The sequence below is a fragment of the Serinus canaria genome, chromosome 12 (assembly GCF_022539315.1).
Source record: "Serinus canaria isolate serCan28SL12 chromosome 12, serCan2020, whole genome shotgun sequence".
NCBI classification, from domain to species: Eukaryota; Metazoa; Chordata; class Aves; order Passeriformes; family Fringillidae; genus Serinus; species Serinus canaria.
Genome location: NC_066326.1, coordinates 12,086,365 through 12,107,554, shown reverse-complemented (window position 1 = coordinate 12,107,554; position 21,190 = coordinate 12,086,365). Strand labels below are relative to the sequence as shown.

At 35.8% G+C, this 21,190-nt stretch overlaps 1 protein-coding gene across 1 annotated transcript in view; it reads right to left on the bottom strand.

The window, feature by feature from the left end:
- Positions 1 to 20,738, bottom strand: part of DNAH12 (dynein axonemal heavy chain 12) — a 57,484-nt gene extending 36,746 nt beyond the window's left edge. The window contains exons 1-26 of the mRNA XM_030228081.2: positions 20,603 to 20,738; positions 19,708 to 19,871; positions 19,395 to 19,485; positions 19,097 to 19,120; positions 17,961 to 18,150; positions 16,594 to 16,672; positions 15,987 to 16,145; positions 15,112 to 15,307; positions 14,461 to 14,649; positions 13,483 to 13,633; positions 13,282 to 13,373; positions 12,848 to 13,026; positions 11,469 to 11,604; positions 10,572 to 10,697; positions 8,799 to 8,933; positions 7,767 to 7,960; positions 6,814 to 7,030; positions 6,023 to 6,208; positions 5,460 to 5,660; positions 4,244 to 4,438; positions 3,912 to 4,033; positions 3,508 to 3,790; positions 2,780 to 2,899; positions 2,235 to 2,391; positions 1,844 to 2,016; positions 381 to 533 (exon numbers count right to left, since the gene is read on the bottom strand). Coding sequence (XP_030083941.2) covers positions 381 to 533; positions 1,844 to 2,016; positions 2,235 to 2,391; positions 2,780 to 2,899; positions 3,508 to 3,790; positions 3,912 to 4,033; positions 4,244 to 4,438; positions 5,460 to 5,660; positions 6,023 to 6,208; positions 6,814 to 7,030; positions 7,767 to 7,960; positions 8,799 to 8,933; positions 10,572 to 10,697; positions 11,469 to 11,604; positions 12,848 to 13,026; positions 13,282 to 13,373; positions 13,483 to 13,633; positions 14,461 to 14,649; positions 15,112 to 15,307; positions 15,987 to 16,145; positions 16,594 to 16,672; positions 17,961 to 18,150; positions 19,097 to 19,120; positions 19,395 to 19,485; positions 19,708 to 19,871 — 3,912 coding nt within the window. The 5' untranslated portion in view covers positions 20,603 to 20,738. The remainder of the gene's footprint in view (positions 1 to 380; positions 534 to 1,843; positions 2,017 to 2,234; positions 2,392 to 2,779; positions 2,900 to 3,507; positions 3,791 to 3,911; positions 4,034 to 4,243; positions 4,439 to 5,459; positions 5,661 to 6,022; positions 6,209 to 6,813; positions 7,031 to 7,766; positions 7,961 to 8,798; positions 8,934 to 10,571; positions 10,698 to 11,468; positions 11,605 to 12,847; positions 13,027 to 13,281; positions 13,374 to 13,482; positions 13,634 to 14,460; positions 14,650 to 15,111; positions 15,308 to 15,986; positions 16,146 to 16,593; positions 16,673 to 17,960; positions 18,151 to 19,096; positions 19,121 to 19,394; positions 19,486 to 19,707; positions 19,872 to 20,602) is intronic.
- Positions 20,739 to 21,190: the final 452 nt, after the last annotated feature.

Below are 21,190 nucleotides of genomic sequence, written 5' to 3'. Positions count from 1 at the left end.
CAATAATATTGCAAACAGAAAAGAATCAAAAGAAACTAAGAATATAATGCTGGAAGTTTAATTAGATTTTAAAAATACAATTACAATAATAATGCTTAAACGTCTTTAGATCATAGATCAGCGATGTACCGAAGAACAAAGTTTTTGACTCTAAAGCAAGCTAAATCATAAGATCCCAATCCCATGAACTCTTGTTTGTTTCATGTTTTAATTAGCAACTTAATAGGCTTTCATAAAGCACAGAAAATGAAACATGTAGAGAACAGCACATAGCATCCAAAGGCAGCAGACCACAGGTGCCACATTTATTTGTGTCGGCAAAACAGGGACCCTAAAATTTTCATGCTAAAAATAAAATACAACATATATTTTCTGTTTACCTTTCCCATTGCCAGGTAATCAAGGCCATCAGAGCAGTTAAAGACAACACACTGAACAGCGAGAGCTTTAGCCAAATCTTTGGTGGTCTCCGTTTTACCTGTTCCTGCTGGACCCTCTGGGGCACCACCGAGGTTTAAATAAAAGGCTCCAATCTAAAGCACAGAAATAGTTTATGGAAATTATTTGTATTTCATTCGTATGAAATTCTTCTGAATGAAAATGGTAAAATTAAATTGCACTTGATGGTTTCATGCACTTATTTTATCTAACATAGAAGGTATGGTTCTCCTAATTAAAAATAATCTGAAGCGTTATAGCTGGGAAAAATAGGCAAGAGAATTTAATTTTGATGCTAACACAGGGTTTAGTTTTATTATCGTCATGACCATGATTGGTTACTCAATCTTTATTATACCCCATCTTTCAGTTCTTGTTTAGATACACCTTTCAAGTTAAATTTGTTGCAGTTTCTTGTTGCTACTCTTTTCTCTCCATCTGTCCTTTAATACATTTTTTTCCTCTTTTCTTTTTCTTTCCCACACCATCCCCCTTTGACATATGTGCCTTCCATTGACTATTCCATATTCTTTCCTCTACTCCATTGAAGTAGGAGGTAATCTGACAGAAAACAAAAAAAGTTGCAGACTTTAAACAAACAGTGCAATCCACAGTTACAGGGCCACATCGGTATTGACTGACAAGTTCTGGGAATACTTTATTAAGATCTTGGTGGGCAAAGGACAAGGCTTCTATTTGCCAGAATGCCACGTGTCCACCTGCTGTGCTCTGATTCAAGGCTTGTGAGCCTAAAAGCAAAACAGACTACCAGCTGTATCACCCTCTCACACCTTGATGTTTTGACAAATAGATATCAAGCATCAGCTACGGCCACACCACATGTAAACTTGAAAACATACTCCAGCAAAGAAACTGCAGTAACTGATAATGGGAAAAGCTGTATCTGAGATGACTTTGGTAACTTTCAGTTGTCAGGTTAACTGACGTTAAATGGGTAATACAATAAACACCTCTGTCAAGAGCAGGGATACTAAAAAGTTGTCAAACTTGTACTAGTCTTAGGCACAGTGTGATCACAAGTGAATCCTTCTCCATTTAATTTAGCTGCCCCAGAAAATCATAAAAGCACTGTGCGTTCTCATAATCTTTACAATAATCAAATATTGTCTTTTTTTCCTGCGTGTTTTAAAAAAGCACAACCACAACAGAAGAACACACTAATGTTTCAGTCAGGTTGGTGGGCTACCCAGATTTGTGGTTATGAGTGATTCTCATGTTTAATACGCTGTAAAAATTACAAACCTCGTTCGAGCAGAAATAGCAGAGTCTGACACGAGCCCTAAGCCCTAAAAGGATGGCTGCACTGAACAGTGTAAGCAGTACTAGAGCACAGTAAATACAATTGGCAGTATCCCAGGAGGATATCCCAGGAGGAAGCTCGTACCAGGGTGCGGTAACACCTGTCTGTGAGAGGAGTGATCACCAGGCGGGGGGAGTTGCCGAGGTATTCGTAGGCATACTTCACATTGCAGTTAATGATGCACACACGAACGTTCTCATTCTGCCAATAATAGCGCAGCTGTGCAAGCCACTGGAAGTCTGTTTCATTCTGCACACCTGACAGAGTTGACAGCAATCATAAAAGATGCTGTAGATAGCTGGATTTTCTATTACAGTTAAATTTAAAACAGCTTTGAAATTATTAATATTGATACTTGTAGCCAAATACTCACAAACCCATCTTTAGTACTGTACTCTTTTATTCAGTAAAATCTGATAGGTTAATGATTTTTCATTAACTATGTGTTAATAAAAACGTCTTCAAATATAATTACCACTTCCAATCATTTCTTTGATGACATCTCTAGCATGAACATCAAGAGTAACCAAGGCACCCAGTGTAATCCTTGTTTGCTTTGACAGTTTTCCTCTCACCAGCTCTACAATATCATTAAGTTGAAGCTGAAGTGTATCATAATAACCCTTTAAGCCCTAGAAGACAAAAGGTAAATTTGAAACTGGTTATATCACAGTTTCAAGTGTTCCAGACTACTTCACGTTGACTAGATTTCTTAACAGTGATTGCTTATTAAGCTACTATTTTATATTGTCATGGTTTTGCATCAACTTCTCTCTTACCCACAGTTATGCATTTATGCTGCAAAGCTACATTTTAAACTATGATTGCTCTAAATAAGAATATTAAAGTACTTGAATGAAAGTTATAACTCACTGTACACAAACTCATGTATGTGAAACACACATGCTCATAATTTTAAAATTTTATTTTAATTGTAAAAACCTGTTTGATTAAGCAAAATACATCAGCTGAAAAGAAACACTAAGAAAGATTTTCTTTAAATTATGCATTACACAGTACCTTGGGCCCATCATGAAGAACTTCATGCACCTCACTTGTCCAGTACATCTGAGACACACACAACACTACTTGGCCAGGCCACTCCAGAACCCAGCGCTTTCTCTCAGTCTCTAGATAAGCCTGAAAGAGTCACATACATCATACAAACACAGTGTCAGGGAATAAATACAACAATGTAACACAGAAGCTTATAATGTAACCCTATTAATATTCGTTGCTGAAGAATACTATTTTCCTATTTGCAATGTCCAAATGGAGCTTTAAATGCTCTTTTCCCTTTAGGTTCACAATTTTTTACCCAATCGTTTTAAATATTCTTAGAATTATCTTTCCATATTACAGAAATATTCACATCTTGTTAACTTCATACAAAGAAATATTTTCTGTCTAATGATTTTCTTTTAGGAGGAAGAAAGCATATTACAAGCGTTCTATTTCTAATTCATAAGAAACCTGAACTATTACATTGGATGATATATCCTGTAAAATATTACTGCTGTGAAACTTTCAGAAGAATTTGTGTCCAGTATTATAGGAAAACTACTTGCATCTTATTCAAATTAAACTCTAATGTATATCACTGGCCTATTAAATACATGTCATGTTAACTTGGTCCTGGCCACATGATTTCATCAACTCCTGTGTTGAGGAAGAATTTTAGAAAGCCAAGAGACAGTCACAAAACAAAGATAGGTGCTACAGTTCTTAAATTATCATAAACCCCATACCATTCTTGATCTGGCAATTACATCACGTACAGTCTTCAGCATAACATCTTCTACTTGAATTAACCACTTCTCCACTGCACCTCGAGCTTCAGAAGTAGAAATATGTGAAACCAGTTGCACACGCTCGCCTTCAGAGCTGCACATTCCTTTAATATCCAAATTGCGAAGGAAGTCCAGCTTAGCAATGCCTTCAAAGCACTTCTTCAAGTGAGGCTGAACTCTAAGAGGATCCTTAGTCTCTGAGAGGATCTCCAACATTTCATCATTAGACAAGAAAAAGAAGCTAAAAAAATTAGAGAAAAAATACAACTGCATTATCAAGCTATTTTTAAGACTGATCTTATTCACAACAAAAAAGCCCCATTCATAATCTGTGGGCTTTAAATAACCAAAGCTCATCATACCGGGGAAAGAAGAGACGTTTCTTTTCAAGGTAAGCATTAAGCCCTTTCATGATTTTGTCAAGAAGTTCATTACAAGTCTGAAGCTTCTCTGTCAATCCTGGCAAGGAAGTAGCAGCAAGAACCTGTAACAACAGGTTACATGTGCAAACTGTCGGCTAAAAATGAAGTATTTCAAACAGTAGAAATTACTTTTTTTTCTTGAAAGCCTAGGAAACTGAAATTGTAGTTCACTGTATATATTCTGAAAACAAAACATCCCTTCCCAGTCACACCAAAAAAAAAAAAGGCAAGAGAATCTACTGCTTCCTGTCAGTAATGGACATTTCCCTTACCTTTGGGTCTTCAGCACAAAACTGCATAATCTCTCTCCACAGTCTATCCACAGTCTGAAACTGCCGTCCCTCTTCTGGCATCTGTTGCATTATATCCTCAGAAGAAAAGATGGGCTCCAAATACAGCCACTGTACCTGCACTTTCAGCCATTCATCAATATTCTCCTGAATTTTAATCAAGCGGCTTTCCCACTCCTTAATAAATGTTTAAAGAATGTTAACTTGACATTTCCAAGCAAATAAAGTTAGAGACAACAAATTCAGAAAAGGTAGACATTGTGGTATTCCAGCTCCCAAAGAGGAAAAAAAAAGTCTACCAATAAACAAAATGAAAGAAAAATATTTAGGAGTATAAATATGGCCAAAGGAGCTCAGAAATTTTTACTCACTTGGAAATTAATTTTACAAAATGCATTTATCACTTTAATGCTATGAACTTTCAACAACTTAATTGTTAAGCAATAGCCACGAGGCTACCAGTGATAAATTCTATTTCATCTCCCCACAGCAAGGGGGAGAATGGCAGCAGGGACACAATACCAGAAAAGCCACCTCAGCTCATAGAAGAGATCCAGCAAGTCAGGACAATAGCAGATACCACTGGAGAAGGCTGCCCGTGAAGTGTAAGTATGTTCACTGAGCCTGCTTGAGCCTGAACAATTCCCACATAAACCAACAATGAACTAGGGAGGGTAACTGCAAAGCAATTCCACCAGCTTCTCTCCTGTCAATAGCGATGGTATTAGCACCACAAAGACTACTCTAGCCCTGAAATTCAAAAGCAAGTGTAAAGCACTGCCATCATTGCTCTGAGACCTGATTAAAAAACACTCTCCCAGCCATCAAGAACTTCCTTTGCCCTGAGGAAAACACTGTAGTTCAAAATTTGAGTCAAAACTCAATAAATAAATAAATATTCTTATTAGCAATAACATAAACATTATTTCCAGTTATTAAGAATCAAGGCTAATGGAAATTGTGATTTTGTAAAATATGAGAAAAAATAATAATGTTATCTTGGTTGCACTTCAATCTGAATGGAAGAGAGAATTCCAAAACTATGTAATGACTCATACAAACGTAAAAGATTCTTGCTGAAAAAATCAATGAAAACATTTCATTAACAACTCAAACAATAAAAGTTGTAATACAATCAGTAACTATTGCACTACAGTTACCTTACAAATAAATATGGTTGGAAAAATACTCATTGTACCTTTATTTCATTCTCAAATGGTTTAATGAAAGGTGATCCTCTCATTGTCTGAGTTTTCATGATCTGATCATCAAGAAGAGCCTGAATATCATCCACTGAAGACAGAATATGAATACCAGTCTCACGATACACATTTGTGGTGAAGGAAATTGAATCCCAGGTTTCCTTCATGGTATGCATTGCTTTCTCCAAGGAAAATTCCTATTTAAAAAGGAAATAGCTTGGTCTAGTCACTGAATTGGTTTTTTTCCAACTCTCTAATTCAATATATAAGCATATCCAGCTGAATAAACTATTTTGCTCTAATAGCACAAATAAACTATTTGTTATTATTTTTCCTCAGTATATTCTTTTCTTGCACACAAAAAGCAGCACACTGGGAAATACTGATGATGTCACGTGAGATACAAATGCTTACACTCATTATTAATATGTAGTGGGCCAAAGTCTCACCAAATCTCCTCTGTTGCATAATGGCAGAGACAAATAACGCCAATAAGTCATAAAAGTGTTCACCAAGGGACCTGACACCATATTTGTCACTATCAAATCCCTGTGCTTACCTTGCTTGCGCCTACACTTATTACTGTAAACCGGTCCAAGTAAGAGGAGAGATTCTGTTTTAAAACTTTTCTCAGGGTAGTTCCAGCATCTGGTGTTATATCATATCCTACTATCTCTGACATCTGCTGCCAGTGACGTTCTCTCATGCCAGGGTTACAAAAGACAATCACAGTGGGAATATGCTCCTAATTCAGAAAAACATTTATAAGATAAGTGCTACATTATTATTACATTATTATTATAATTATATTATAGATATTATTATTAATATTAACAATTGTATATTAATATTACTGTTGTCATAAAAATTATTTCTTAATGTTTTAATCTTTTGTGCGCATTTAAAATTCTGCTACAGTAGCTGAAGACATGAAAATATTATCCAAAGAGTTCCGATGGGTGCACCTGGTTTTCCAATTTCTAAATAATTAGATCAACTACTGAAGAAGAACATAAAAAACTATTAAGCCTAATTTTTCAGTGATGCTAAACTTTGCTTCTATCAACATAACAGTGTCCCATTTCAAAGTTCCCAGCTGCATCCCTAAATGTTTTTCTGCATCCAAAACCGACTTTTCTCCTGTATGTGTGCACTCGTTGCAATTCCAGAAACTATTAAAAATTTTTTTAAATCAAATTTTATTAAAAGGAATGGGACTGTACAATCTGGAAATGGAGATTCAGAACGTCCTCACCCTATCTCTGACTCTGCATCATCTACATGTACTAAGCCCTGAATTTAGCATTTGTCCCTCAGTATCAGATATGAATATCCCTCACGTTTTCTTACCTTAAATTCTTTAATCTGATCCAGAATTGAAGAACACATTGTAAGAGTTGGATGACCCCTCCCAGCTATGTATCGCACTGCCTTTTTCTTCTCCGCTGCCGCTTTCTTCTGCTTTTGTTGGAAGAGTCTTAACAGTTTGTACATCTCTCTATAAAATTCATCAATCTCAGTCTCCATGCTTTCCCCATCTAGCTCCAAAAAGGTTCCATCCATCCATCTGAGAAAAAATATAAGGTTACAAAACATAATAACAAATGTGGCCCACAAATAATTATCACTTTGTTTTGCAACACATGAATACCTATTTAAATTAAAGCAAAACTCTTCTTCCATATTATTGTTATTCTTTGCAAAATTCTAAAGCCCAGCTAAAAGTGGCACAACAGCATTTTTCTGTCTATTTGTGCAGTTCTCTTAAGTCAGACACATACTGAAGCTGAGTAACTGCATGAATGGACAAATATTTAAGTTAAACTCTGGACAGAGATCGATATATGACATTTAAAAATACACCAGGCCTTGTATTTTCAAACCCCCCACACTTTAGTCATTTGAACCCACCATTTTGGACAGCTGCTAGGTTAAAACCAGTTTTGGTTACATGCAGATGATGAGCTCTCTAGTTGAGCTCATGTGTGTGATTCATGGTGTGATTCTTGGGGCTATCCTGTGCAATGCCAGGACTTGGACCTCATATCTTTGCGGGTCCTTTCCAGCTTAGGAAGTCTGATGAGTCTATGATTCCATGATTACATTTTAAAAATAAAACCAAATCAACTTTTTCTAGCTGAATTAAAATAGCAAGTCTGATATATATGTTATATTACCCTTTTACTTTGCTTGCTAATAACATGTTAACAAGAAAACAAATTCATATTCTACATCTGACATGAATGAGACCAGGATAAGCATTTTTCTCACTCTCCCTCTTACAGTATTTAGTGCTGAATTACCTTCTTTCTGTTCGCTGCCATTTCAGTATAACATTAAAGAGCTTCAGGTATGGTTCTATCTCAGCTCTTAAGTTGTTGAGGAGTGGGAATTCACTTGGTTTCCATTCAAGCAGAATCTCTTCTTTATTAAGAGCAGCTACTGTTTCATCAGTCTCCTGTATTGCTTTCTGTAAAGTCCTCACGTCAGTCACATACTGAAATCAAATAATAGTATGTCTTGAGAAATAACCAAATTGTGCTCTGAACAGCTTATATCAAAATATAAGCTTTCACATTAAATCTTGTTTTCTAAAATTTTAAAAACCTGTCTGCTTATTGATGAATATATAAACTGTGAAGAAACCAGATGAACATTATGAAAAATAAAATTGGTTCTCATTACTGAATTTTAGAGTACTTTCAAAATATGTGGGCTATAAAACTTACTGTTCCAGGAGGCAGGCACACAATTTTTTATGTATGTGGCATATTGGTAACTGGGATTTATTAGCTTAGGATTTCTGTTTTGTGCTTTGAAGTGCTTTGTTTTTTAAAAAGTCAATATTTCTTACTATGCAATATGCTCCAATTAAAGCACAAGACATGGTCTGAAAATTAAAAAATACTGCTAGAAATTCATGAAACTTTGGACCCAGTGGTCTGCTCTTCACTAGCATTACAATTAAGTTTTGAGGTTTGTAGGAAAAAAGTATCAAATTGGTACCTGTGCTGGTTTTGCATTAACTGATTTGTGGTGAAGAGGGAAAATGGATAAATTATTTTCGTGGACGCACACACTCTTTCTGAACTTCTGTTATTGGTACCTATGAGCTAATTCAAGCTTTATAGCAATCTTCCTCTAAATAAAATGTTAAATGCCAATGATAAACAATAATGTGAGGGGGGGACTGAGCTCGGTAACTGTGGCAAGAGAATAATAAATGTTTTAGTTTACATTTGTTACACTGATTACTATTAATTACAATTTTTTCCATGATCCCTGGGTATTTAACACATAAAACATTTATACCAATTTTATATTATTAATCAAACCTGTTGCATGCGATCCAGTTCTGAGAGTTCTTCTAATTCTGATACAGATTTATAAAGCTTGTCTAATTCAACATGCACGTTCTCACATTTCTGTTGCACTTCTTGTTCTCGTTCAGCTTTAGACTGTTGGATCAGCTACAAAAGAATTTATTTTTTTCGTGACAAAGGTGATTTTAAGTCCTTTCAATAATTAACATGCATATACAATGCAAACAGACAGAAAACTGTTTCATCCTTGCAACAGCTGAATTTTTTTTTTCCCTATGTCCCACTTCAGTGTGTGCAACCTCTATATGTTAGCACAGAAGCCTCATCTCAATAATCATAGCAGTTAGGATTGCCTCACAGGCCTCCTTCAGGAATCAGGGGACAGAAAATAAAGCATTACAGAAAAAAATAGATATTCCTAATTTTGGAATTCAGTATTTTACTGCCAAAAAGGATACCTACAATTGTTGAAAGCCAATGTTATCCCACATGTACCTGTGGCTGTAAAAGCCAGAAATTCTAGAACATAAGACCACCTTAAAGCACTGGGTATGCACACTAAAGGCTTTGTTTTAGGGTACCAAACAAAAAATCAACAAAGAGTGAGTAGATTTCCTAAGACAAGGACACCTACTGCCATGCAAAATCTGTGAAGCAGACAGTTTCACCAAAGGAGGAGCCACTCTTTTCATTTTGCACTAGAATAAGAACAGACTCATATTTGAAAGTATACAATGCAAATATACAGACTCATGAAAACTTGATGGGAAACTTTTCTTGTCCTCAAGCTTTAGCACAACACAAGTCACTTGACAGCCAGCTACAGGGTCCCACTGAGGGATTCTCACTAAGTAGTAAGATTCACTCTGTACTACCATTTTCATTAAAAGGAGTTAGAACAAGCATCATGGATTCTCTGTGTCCATAGAAGGAGAAAATTAATTTTACTGTTTTTTTTGAGGGGGATTAAAAGAATAATTTGCTTGCATGGGGATAACATGCAAACCAAGAATTTTATAGACATAGCACTCTCCCAAGCTGGGTATCTTTTCAGTCAGAGGCATAATTACTACCCTTGGACATAAGCCTTAGTATCCAAACAAAGCTTATTAAAGGAGAAATCCTTACTTGTAATATTTAAAAGATACTGATTTTTTTAAATGTTAATTATTAATTCTTTAAATATTTTAGAATAAATTATTAAATCTATGCTAAATTACTACAGAGAGGCAAGAGAACAATAAAAGGCTTGATTTACTGTGTGATAGACAGAGACAAAGCATGCTAAGCAAGATGAATACAAGTGGTGAAAGAAAAGTTAATCTACAGTCACACAGAGAAAATGAGATGCTGCATATTTTCTATTAATTATTGCTAGAAGACATTGTTCCCCCTGTTCTTTTTTTGAAAGAACAAAATACCATTTTAACTAAATAACTTACTATTCAGACACTCAGTCTTATTAAGGGCCTGACAGTTGCATTTTCAGTAACATTTCAAGTATAGTGTAGTGAATTTTCATCTACCTATGTCTTGCCTAGTACTGACCACAAGCATATTAGGATAATCAGATTTGCTGAAGCTTTTAGTTACAGTGACAGTCTTAAAATTTAGTGACAAAAAGCCCACTTTTGTTACAAAAATCAGGAAATATGTTATTCATGCATGTCTAAATTAGTATGGTCTATGGTATATGTGTATGTACATTTAGCCTACTGAGGAAATCAAGTAAAGTGAGAAGTCTAACAAGCCAAAATATACCATAAACTAAGAAAATGCTCTTACAATATCATGCTCTTTAAAAATGCGGGTAATCTTCTTTGGCCAAAATATGGCTGTTTTATTTAGTTCAAGGTCTTCAGGAGTAAATGGATAAACATCTATCAAGTAACTCATTTGCCGACAGCACTCCTACAAAGAGAGATTTCACCTTCAGGTATGATAGATCTGTTTAATATATAGGGCATGATAATATTATCTACAAAGATAAAATAAAAATCTACATTTCATGAACGTTTTGGAATTCAGAGCTCCTTCAGCCAATTGAATATTAACATTCAAAATATATGTGTAACATTTTTCAAATCCCTGCCCTGATCATGAGCTTGTTTCTCTAAATATGACTCCTGTGTTCTCTAAATCTATATGCAGAAATTCTAATGTTATTAAGAATATATAAAATCTAATTATAGATAATGCAGGTATAAACATATTTATAGACCTATTACCATCAGAAAATTTGACATATATTCACACACACATTCACAAACTACTCCTAATGTAACATCACCTATATTCTCTCAAAGAGTAAATTCTTCCTCATGTGTTCAAAGTTTGTTGACTGTTTTTACACATAAAATGCTCTTTATTCTGTCTATTACATTTTCACAAATAGATTTTTAAGCAATCCAGAAGTAAGTCTCCAAGTACAAAACAAACTGAGTGATTTATTAGAAGCTGCATTTCCTCACAGACTTGCAGACTTCCTCACAGAACACGTGGGAATGAGAACAAGAAGCAAATGCATATGACAAAGAATAAGCTGGACTTGCCACTTCTGTCTGAAGTAACACTGAGTTTATTCACATAGGCAGAAAAAATTCTGCCCTCTGGAATGAATTCTTTATTTGTATAGGTCAGCATGTCTAATAAAAGATCAAGAATAAAAGGATAGTCTTTTACCTTACTCCTTCGCACCAGATCCTGAAAATCTACTGTTTTGACTTTCTTCATGTGTTCCATTATTTCTACCATTTCTTCTGTTGATTCAGGAACTTTTGATGCACATTCCTGAATGGCTTCACATTCACTGCATATCCTATAGGTTTATTTTACATGAAATTCCAACATTTTAAGATGTTTGACTGGTTTCAAGCTCAGCTTTAATGCAACTAAAAATTCAAATTACTTTTTTAAGGATTCTCCCCTCACAAATTCCATTATTTATGAAACTAGAACGGGAATATGACCAAGTCAGTCTAGACAAATACTGGTTTCTGACTTGCAATAACTGTTTTGTTTGGATTTTGGCGTATTCTGAAATAAATGCTTTAGTAACCTGTTGTTACTAAAAGAACTTCAGCAAACTATCATTAGTGTACACACAAACACTTCCCTAGTAAATATTGTCTCACTTTGGTAATGTGGAATCACTATAAAACTTGACCATAATTGTTCATTTTAACTAAAAAATGTAGTAAGAGTTTCCCCATGACTTAATCCATACCTGCAAATTAACCTCCTGTTTAACTAAATTGATATCCTGTAAGTTCAGCCATATAGAAGATAAAGGGGAGGTGGTGGATTTAATTTTTCTGCGTTTTAATAAGGCTTTTAATACTGTCCTTCACAGAATCCTTCTAGAAAATATGTCCAAGTGTGGGATGAGTGTGTTCATGGTGTGCTGGGTGAAGAACTGGTGAAGTGCAGAGCTCAAAGCATTGTAGCAAATGGCTGGCAACTGTTACCAGCAGTGTTCCTCAGGATTCACTTCTGGGCCAGTCCTGTTCAATGTATTTATCACTGATTTTGATGCAAGAGTTGGATGCACTCATCATACAACCAATGAGTTGCTGCTGACTCCCTTGAAGGATGGGACACTTTGCAGAATTAAACATTTGACTGTGATTAAGGGGATGGAAGGCAATGAGTTGAAATGCAGATTCTGCACCCAGGATGGAGTAACACCCAGCACAAATACAGACGGGGAGGAATGGCTTGAGAGCAGCCCTGCTGAGGTACCTATCAGGTAATAAGAGAGTCTAACTTTGACAGTGCAGTTAATACTATAATTAACACACATAAATCCAGAACAGTAATAAAGTTCTTGGATCTCTGATCTTTTAGCTCCTCCATTATCCAAGCCTGTACTAATATGTTCTCCTACCTTTTTTTGAGACTAACACAGCAGAAAAAGTACAACAGCCTGTGCAAACTGAATTAGATCGTTAGTTAGCCAAGAACCTTCAGTAAACAAAATCTGGTATATTTGCATTTCTTCTACGTGTTTCTGCTACGCATTTAACACATAGAGCATTCACAAGCAGAAAAATTCTACTTACCTTTCATTTTCCTCTCTGTAATCTGCAAATATTTTGTCCATTAGCATTTTTGCGAAGTTACTTGCACAATTAGCCAAACCTTGCTTTAAATCCTCACAATTCAAACAGATCATAGGGAAATAAATCACCTCTGGCAAACTCATGATTTCCTTCTTGAGGGTGAAAAATTCATCTATGAACTTCAGAAAAACATAAGACTTTACATTTCAGAGCTGTTGTTTAAATACTTGGCTACATGAGTAAGTATTTGACACTGAAGAAAAGAAGTAATGCTTTCTTCTATTTACCACAAATTTTAGGGAAAAAATCAGTTACATTGTAGGTAGTCCATATATTTTTAGCTAAAGGCTAAGCACCCATTACCCTCTGTTACTTTTTCATTATTGCTGTATGTATAGTAAAAATTATTTATGAAGTGTAGAATTAAAACTTACAGTAGTGTATTCATCAAAACTGGATTGCTCTGCTATAAATCTGTTTATCCGTTCCACTGCAGTTCCATCTACAAGCCAGCCATAACTTTCAACTGCAATTCAATTACAACATATTTATATTACTAAAATGCATATGCCATACAGCAAGCTACTTATTACAATGAAGTGACACAGCTATTTACACACTCTTCTATCACTTACCATAGCCTTTAAAATGCTGCTTTGGGCCTTCTAAGTTGTCTCTGATAGATTCTCCCAGAGTGGATTTGGCCCATTGTACGATGTGAGCAGGAAGCTCAGCATCCAGAGTTTCAGTGCTACCCATTAGCCAAGCACGTACCGTCTGGAAGTTCTAAGAGCAGTGCAAGTGTTGATTATTTAAATTTTAAAAAGCAGCACAAGGATATATATACTTTAAAAGTAAGTTGTAATCTGCAGAAGACATGATCACAAAAGTATGAGACCCTAACCATGACCAAGTTCACATGCTTTATACACATGCAGAATGACTTTTCCTGAATTAGAGTTGAACATGAAATATGTAAAGGAAAACAAAAAATTATCCAACTTGGCATAAAATGAAATTATTTAATATATGCAAATACAGAAAACCAACCCCAAAACACTTCTCTGAAAGTACCACCACATGTGACTAGTGACCAATACTCAGGTCATATCTAAAGCCTCCAGAAAGACTCTCTTCCCTAGAACCATAGACAGGTTCCCAAGACATCAATCTTTTGATATTGTATATAACAGTTTTTAGAGATTTGAGTATTTTCTTTTTCTTAGAAAGAAAAGCAATATCAACTCTAATTTTCTTTGTGTTTCTCTGGAGATCTTGAATTTAATGAAAATTCATTGTAAATCAGCACACATATAATAAAGATGTTATTATTATAATTGCAGACCCAAAGAGCAGACTAAAACAGTCAATAGCAGGTGAACCAAGTTTTTATAAACAAGGAATTACAAAATTACTTCAGAGCCGGGAGTGCCACTGGGCACCAAGATTCATGATGTGACCTGTAGAATCATTGTGAAAAATAAATAAAAGTTGCATTCTCATCCCATTGCCAGGGTAGTCAGACTCCTAAATCACAAGTATTTTCACATACTGAACAATTATATAATTAAGTAAAATTTAACAATTACATAATAAATAAAAATAGGACAGACCTGGAGAGTCTGTCCTATACAATCTACCACAAACAGAATCGCTTCTTCTAAGTCTTGTAAGCTTGGATAAAACTCCATTCTATTTTCATCAAAATTCAAGTCCATCTTAAATATAGGCAGACGTCTTTTGTCTTCAGGATCAAAAAGTTTCACAAAAGCTTCTGTTGTTCTTTGCAGTAATTCTTTCAGCTAGGTAATAAAATAGATCACCTATTAGTGGACATAAAAAGGGCTCAACCCATTTCCCACTCATCCGCTAAGCCAGCATTTCCATTCATTTTAGCACTTCTGGCCTGATTTATGGATTACTGAAGCAGTGTGAATTTTTCTAATAATTCTAATTAGAAATCAATTATATAACTTTTCTAATAATTCTAATTAGAAATCAGTTCTAATTTTTCTAGTGGTTACTAGTCCCAACCCTTAAATCATGAAAAGTAATGAACAAGTAAACATTTCAGTAAAGTCCATGCACCTATTTTTGCTACAAAAGTCTGTTACTAATACATGTATGTAGAGACTAAATATCTTGAAAGCATTTTCCTTTGATTAGACCATTAATGGCCATTAGACCATTAGTTCCATTATTTTTCTGCAAAGTAAGTAATGTTTTAATCCCATTAAGTTTATCATGGGAGGAAAGATATTTACCTGATTAGACATAAGCACAGCCACACAGTTAAAAAAAGTCTCAAGCTGATCCAACTTTACACCATCCAAGGCTTCTGGCTGAGAAAAGAGACCAAGAACTCTTTGGTACCACGTAGTCGTTATCTTGTCTTCTGCTTTAGAACAGCTTAGGGATGCATCAGTTTTTAAAGATTTACAGTCAACTGGTCCTTTCAATCTAGAAAAGAAAGTTACAGACAACTTTATAGACAAAATTTAAACAAACCAAACATGGAGTAAGGTAACAATACAAACTTTTGTATTACAAACCTAGTTTTTCTCTAGCAGGAAGCACTGTGGGAACTTAGACATTGCTTCAGTAGACTAAAAGGAAAGAAAAATCCTGCCTCAAACTCCAGGATTTGCAGAACAATTGCCAGAAAAAATAATGAGGAAAAATATTTTGAAAATTATCTTTCTCAAAATTATGCAAATTTAAAGTTCCAAGATTAAACAGAAAATTCAACTTCTGAAAACCAGCAAGACGTCTGATCTTCAAGGTTAGCATAGAATTTTCTACAGATGAAAATACTACTAGAAGTTGATTCTTCAAATACTATTTTAAACAGATTTTTATGGAAATTAAGCATTAAGAATAAGTGAATAATGGGGAGAACTTTACAAAATTAAAGGCAAAATACAAATCAAAATGTCTGATATTACCAACAACTTGAACAACAATAAAATACGTAACAGAGAGAAAAAAGTCACACGTCATAACACAGAGAACTTAATCACAGTACATTAAAATGGTGCATCAAAGCAATTTTCTACCATAAATAATAGAACTGAACAAAGTCATCTTTGCTAGCTTCAAAAACCTATATGGGCCAATAATTTACCAGAACAGACTTTACCTGGAACTAGAGAAATCCAATATAAGAAAGTTAAAGAATGCTGTATAACCAAAATCCAGTAGTGCTCTCATTGTGGGGTGAAGAATATGTAAGGTGGAATTAATTTGGTTTTTTGCTTTGATATAACTGTTTTGCCACGTACTAGAAAAATCCATGCCTCTAAAAAAGAAAAAGCATTAAAAAGCAACCAAAACAAATAAACAAAAATTAAGATCTCGAGCACTGCTTGAATAAAGTACTTATGCATAAAAGATAGTATTCAAAAGATTATTCTCTAGTGTGAATAGTTAATGAATGCCACACACATGTCCTTCCATGCAGTGGAAGTCATACAGATACTCTGATAAAACATGCTTATCCTCCATGGTATTTTCAGATGCTGCTCTACATCACTATAATAAAACACTGTCAGTGCTAAAACTTTGTAGAGCATTCAGAAAAGAGATGTTCAAATGCAAGGTCCTCTACAGAGATTTAAAAAGGTCCCAGTAAGGAGCTCCAGAATTAATCCTGTACCATAACTCTGTCCACACAGTTAAACAAGAATGTCCCTCATGTAACTCAGTGTGTTTTGCCAGTGAGTTATTTGCTAACTTAATCCACTCACAGAGGTAATGAAGGCAAAGGTGCCTCCTCTTCCAACTTATCAAGTTCTTTTAGATCTGGTTTAACAAGAGCTCTTCTCACTAAAAAAAAATACATGAACATTAGAAGAAAATTAGGCCATATTCAATAGACACTCAATAGTCATTGTACTTCCTTGAACCAAACACATCATAGGATGAAAAAGTAATTGCGATGAAACACTTTCTCCCAAAGGTAACTGAAAATCAACAGCTCCTGCTGAATTTTTATACAGATTTGGGTGCCTTAATTCCAGTTCTAGCTCATATTCCTGAAGGTTTTCCGATGGGTTTGTGCTTAAATAATTGAAAACTTCTGCAGTTTCTTTGCGGAGGGGATGGTCAGTGACAGCAACAGGCTCCACACGGGGGTTGGTCATGGCACCAGTCCTGCCAGAGTGCAAGAAGCACCTGGACAGTGCTCTCAGTTGTTTGGTTGAGTTTTGGAGAGCCCTGCAAGGAGCTGGACTCTAATTCTTATGGATTAAGGATTAGAGTCCTTACTCTAATCCTTCCAATTTGACATATTCTATATTCTATGATTGCAAGAATTTATGGCAACTTTGTGCCATAATTACAATGAGGTACTATAATTATGATTCTGATAACATTACAAAGAAGTTAGTCCAAGGTTAAATTGTTTATTTTTTAATCTACATTTTTTTAAAAGATCAGCCATTCACTAAAATATTAACAAAAGTGGGCCCAATTTCAGATTCCAATTACTACAAATGTAAATAAATTAATACATGATTTCAAGGAAAAACACTTCCAAAACTCCTTTTTAAAAGATTTTAAAATTGAAGTGAGTTGTATGAGTGATATCTGAAAACAGTAACTATCTTTGCAGATTTTTATTGTGAGCTTTCTCCTGCAACAAAAGCACCATCAGAAAATTCATTAATGCATTTGTGAATAAACAGCTTTAAAAAGCTGCTGTTCCTAAAGAGGTAGAAATAATTTCTAGTACATTAAAAGTTTCTCCTTTCTTTAACAGTAAATAGCAATACATTCTTGCTTCAAATTAACTAAATAGGTTAAAGACACAATGAAATAACTTCATCAGCAATCATCCTTTCTGACATGAGGTCTGCAGCTGTCTTTGTCTTTGCTTGACCTGTACTTTCAGCTGGTTAACTTTTTACTGGTTCAAATAAAATAAGCAAGTTTTGCCTTAAACATTATGGCAAACCCATTTGATACAGCAGGAAAAGCTAAATCAGTAGTTAATTACAAAGATCCTACCTGGCTGAAAGAACAAACCAGAAAATTTGTTTTAAGCATGAGAATATGGAGTTTATAATATATATACTAACATTAATATAAGTGCTGAGTAATCTGTGGTACTTACACACACATCTTTGCATGCTTGTCTCATAATCCCTTACTACCTCCTTTAAAAGATCTTCAGTGAGCAGCTCTCTATCTCTGCCCTCCATAAGTGACTGTGGCACCATGGCAAGCATAGACCTCAGCCACTGCTGCTGGATGGGAACCATTGGATTACTCTGCACACAATTCTTGAAAAAGAAGTAGTCTGCCTGGAAGGACAAGATTTTCAGAGGTCTAGTAACTACCTATGCATGTATTTTTGTGTTAGGCTTGGCAAAAATCTCTTTTTATTCATAATTTCTTCATTTCAAAATTTCTTAATTTCCTTAAGGGCAGGGTATTTAATCTAATCTTTTTAGTATTCACTGACTAATACCCTAAAAACTGCTTTGTGGTTGGTAACATGTGGTTGGTCTCTCTGTCTTCATGTTTAAATATAAAATATTGTACTTGTTAGTATGGCATTTTCCTTGGTCCCCTGCTGAAGTTTATGGCTAACAATAAAATAGTTCAAGGTTAAGGTTATTGTTGTTTGGACAAACATGTATCTGGCAAAAAGTATGGACAAACATCCTTCATAAAGGGAGTGGGTCTTGGCCAAAGAAATAGGTATTTCTGCTTTTGATTGACAGTTTTTGTATAAAATCACTACACAATGAGTTTGCCTAAAAACAGCTAGGCAAAACTAGTGTTACCTTAGACTGCTTAATATAAATATATCAATACTAATTTGAGTTTCAAATTGGCTCTCAGAGATGAAGTCTTACTTTAAAAGCTATACACAAATTTGAAGTTTAGTGCATGTTCTTCGAATTAAGGGAATGATGTCAAAAACTACTTTTTGTACAGGCTAAGATACAATCCATGACCTCAACTGAAAAAAATCCTGAAGCCTCTTAGGTTTTTTTTCCTAAATAATTATCTTTAACTAAGATTAAATTAATTATTGATAGATGCTCTTCCTAAGACTGAAAAATACTTTCCCTCTACAGGACCACAAGACAAGATTCCTATTTTGCTCCTATTCCATTTTCCCCCACCAAGACTACTTCTTCTTGTTTAATAACAATAATTCTGCATTACATACTCAACTTCTCTAATAGGGGCCTTTCACTCTTCTACGCCAAAAAAAGCAAATGAAAGAATTTAACTCACCCTTAGTTGTCTTTCATTGTCCATCTGTATAAAAAGAAATGGAAAATTGCTATATATGAAGAACATACAAACAGAAATACTCGAAATATAAAAATTAGCAAATATTATTACTAAACAAAGACTTTATTCTACAGACATACAGGCATATATTTCAATTGGATTACCTGAGTATATAAATACATTTATGAATTATTGAGGAGCAAAACAAGTATCTTGAAGTAAATTTTAAGAAGGAAAATAAATGTCCCAATAACAAAGAACTAAACAGAAAACACTTAATAAAGAAATACTTTCTCACAGTGGAACGCAGTTGTATGATAGGAGGGGCAGCATCTCTCTCCTCTCTTTCTTCCATGTTAATGTAATAGACTTCAAGAGCTCGATCAATTCTAAAGTAAACCACAGCATCAGAAGAGCAAAAACTACAAATTGTAGAAAAACTACAAATAATACAATGAAAATAACGCTAGCACTTTAATCCTATTTTTTTCATCTTGATCACTAAATCTCACTATAATTATATGAAACAAACACTGTTATTTGTCAAATATCAAATGTGTAATGTCTCTTTCACTTGAATTTCAACATGTCTTGAATTACATGAAACTCACAGTAACTGATTAATGATCTTTTGCTCCTCCTTGCCTCTGTGGTATGCCAACAGTTTCTTCTGTGATGGGGAGTCTTCAGATATGACTGGTGGAGATAAAGCAGGGGGTCGAAACAAGGTTCTCAAAGTCCGTTTACTGGAAGTTGCTTCATCTGAGTGCTCCATCTAAAACCATAATAAAACCAAAATCCTAGAACACAATCCTGTCCATGCATCTATTAAGTTGAATGTAGGCAAAGTATAAAAGGAGATCACCTCAGGGAACTCCACAGTTTAGGTATGACAGTTATTTCAAAACAAGAGAACATCAGTTTATATGATAAAATGGCAAAGTTCAAGGGAAAGAGTGTACATACGGACCCTGACATAAGAAGGGGGAAAAAAAAGGAAGAAAGAAAGGAAGAAAGGAATAACCCAAACAAATTTGTGTTCTGCGACTGGGCTACGGTTCAACTAAAAGATCACTCTTGTATGGAGGCTTAATCGCCTGAGTGGGGCGATTCCAAAGACTGGCGGTCGGGTTCCCCAGGAAACACGACGCACAAACTCACCACTGCATTTCAACTGCTTCCCACAGAGGAGCAGAAAGCCAAAGCTACTTCCTAAATAAGTGGTATGTCCTAAAAAGGCACCAAACCGGGGGTGGTGGATGCACCAAAGGACACAAAGGACTCAACTACGGCCGGCCGGGACATTGCCTTTTCCGGGCGCTCCCTCAGCCCCGCCGCTCTCACCTCTCCCGGCACCGCGGCCCCGCTCGGCACAACAGCGCGGTTACCCCGGAGCCGAAGGCGGGGCCCGGCCCGTGAGGGCTGCTCGGGGCTCTCCCTGGCCGAGATCAGTGCCTCTCGTGATGACGAGAAAGAAAAAGAAAAAGAAACTTGGAAAAACCTTACCGTCCCGGTCTTCCACAGGGCTGAGACAATCCGAGAGAGTCAGAAAGTCCCTCTGCTCCAGCCCCTGCTTGCAGCAAGCAGATCACGGCAAAAATGCTTGAGAAATTAGAAATATAATACCCTCATGCATCACGTGGCTGTTGCTAAGCTTTTCCTTTTTGTATAACTATAAATGGAAATTTTAAGGAACTCTACAGATTTGCTACCCACCTGCCCACACTTGGCAAAAGAGGCTTTAAAATCCTAATTTTGTGTCTGTGTGGGCAGAGCCCCACGCGCAGAGGCTGAGGGAGCAGCGGGAGCGGGGAGGGGGGGGAATTTTATGTCTGTTTTCCAAAGTCCTGGACACCTTCCTGGCGTGGTTCTCACTGCCCGGGACTGTTCAGCGTGAGGTCTCAACCGAGACATGAAATGTTTTCTCACAGAACACAAACCCAAACTCTTGACGTTAAAGGATTTATCCACAGGCAATTAGCATCGGGGCGTTATGAGGGAGACCCGCCCACGCCTCGAATATCTGTTGGCCAGGAAGCTGCGCTGAGTAGAGGGGGTTTCGCTGCTGAGAGAGCAGAACCCGCTGGTTCTCCG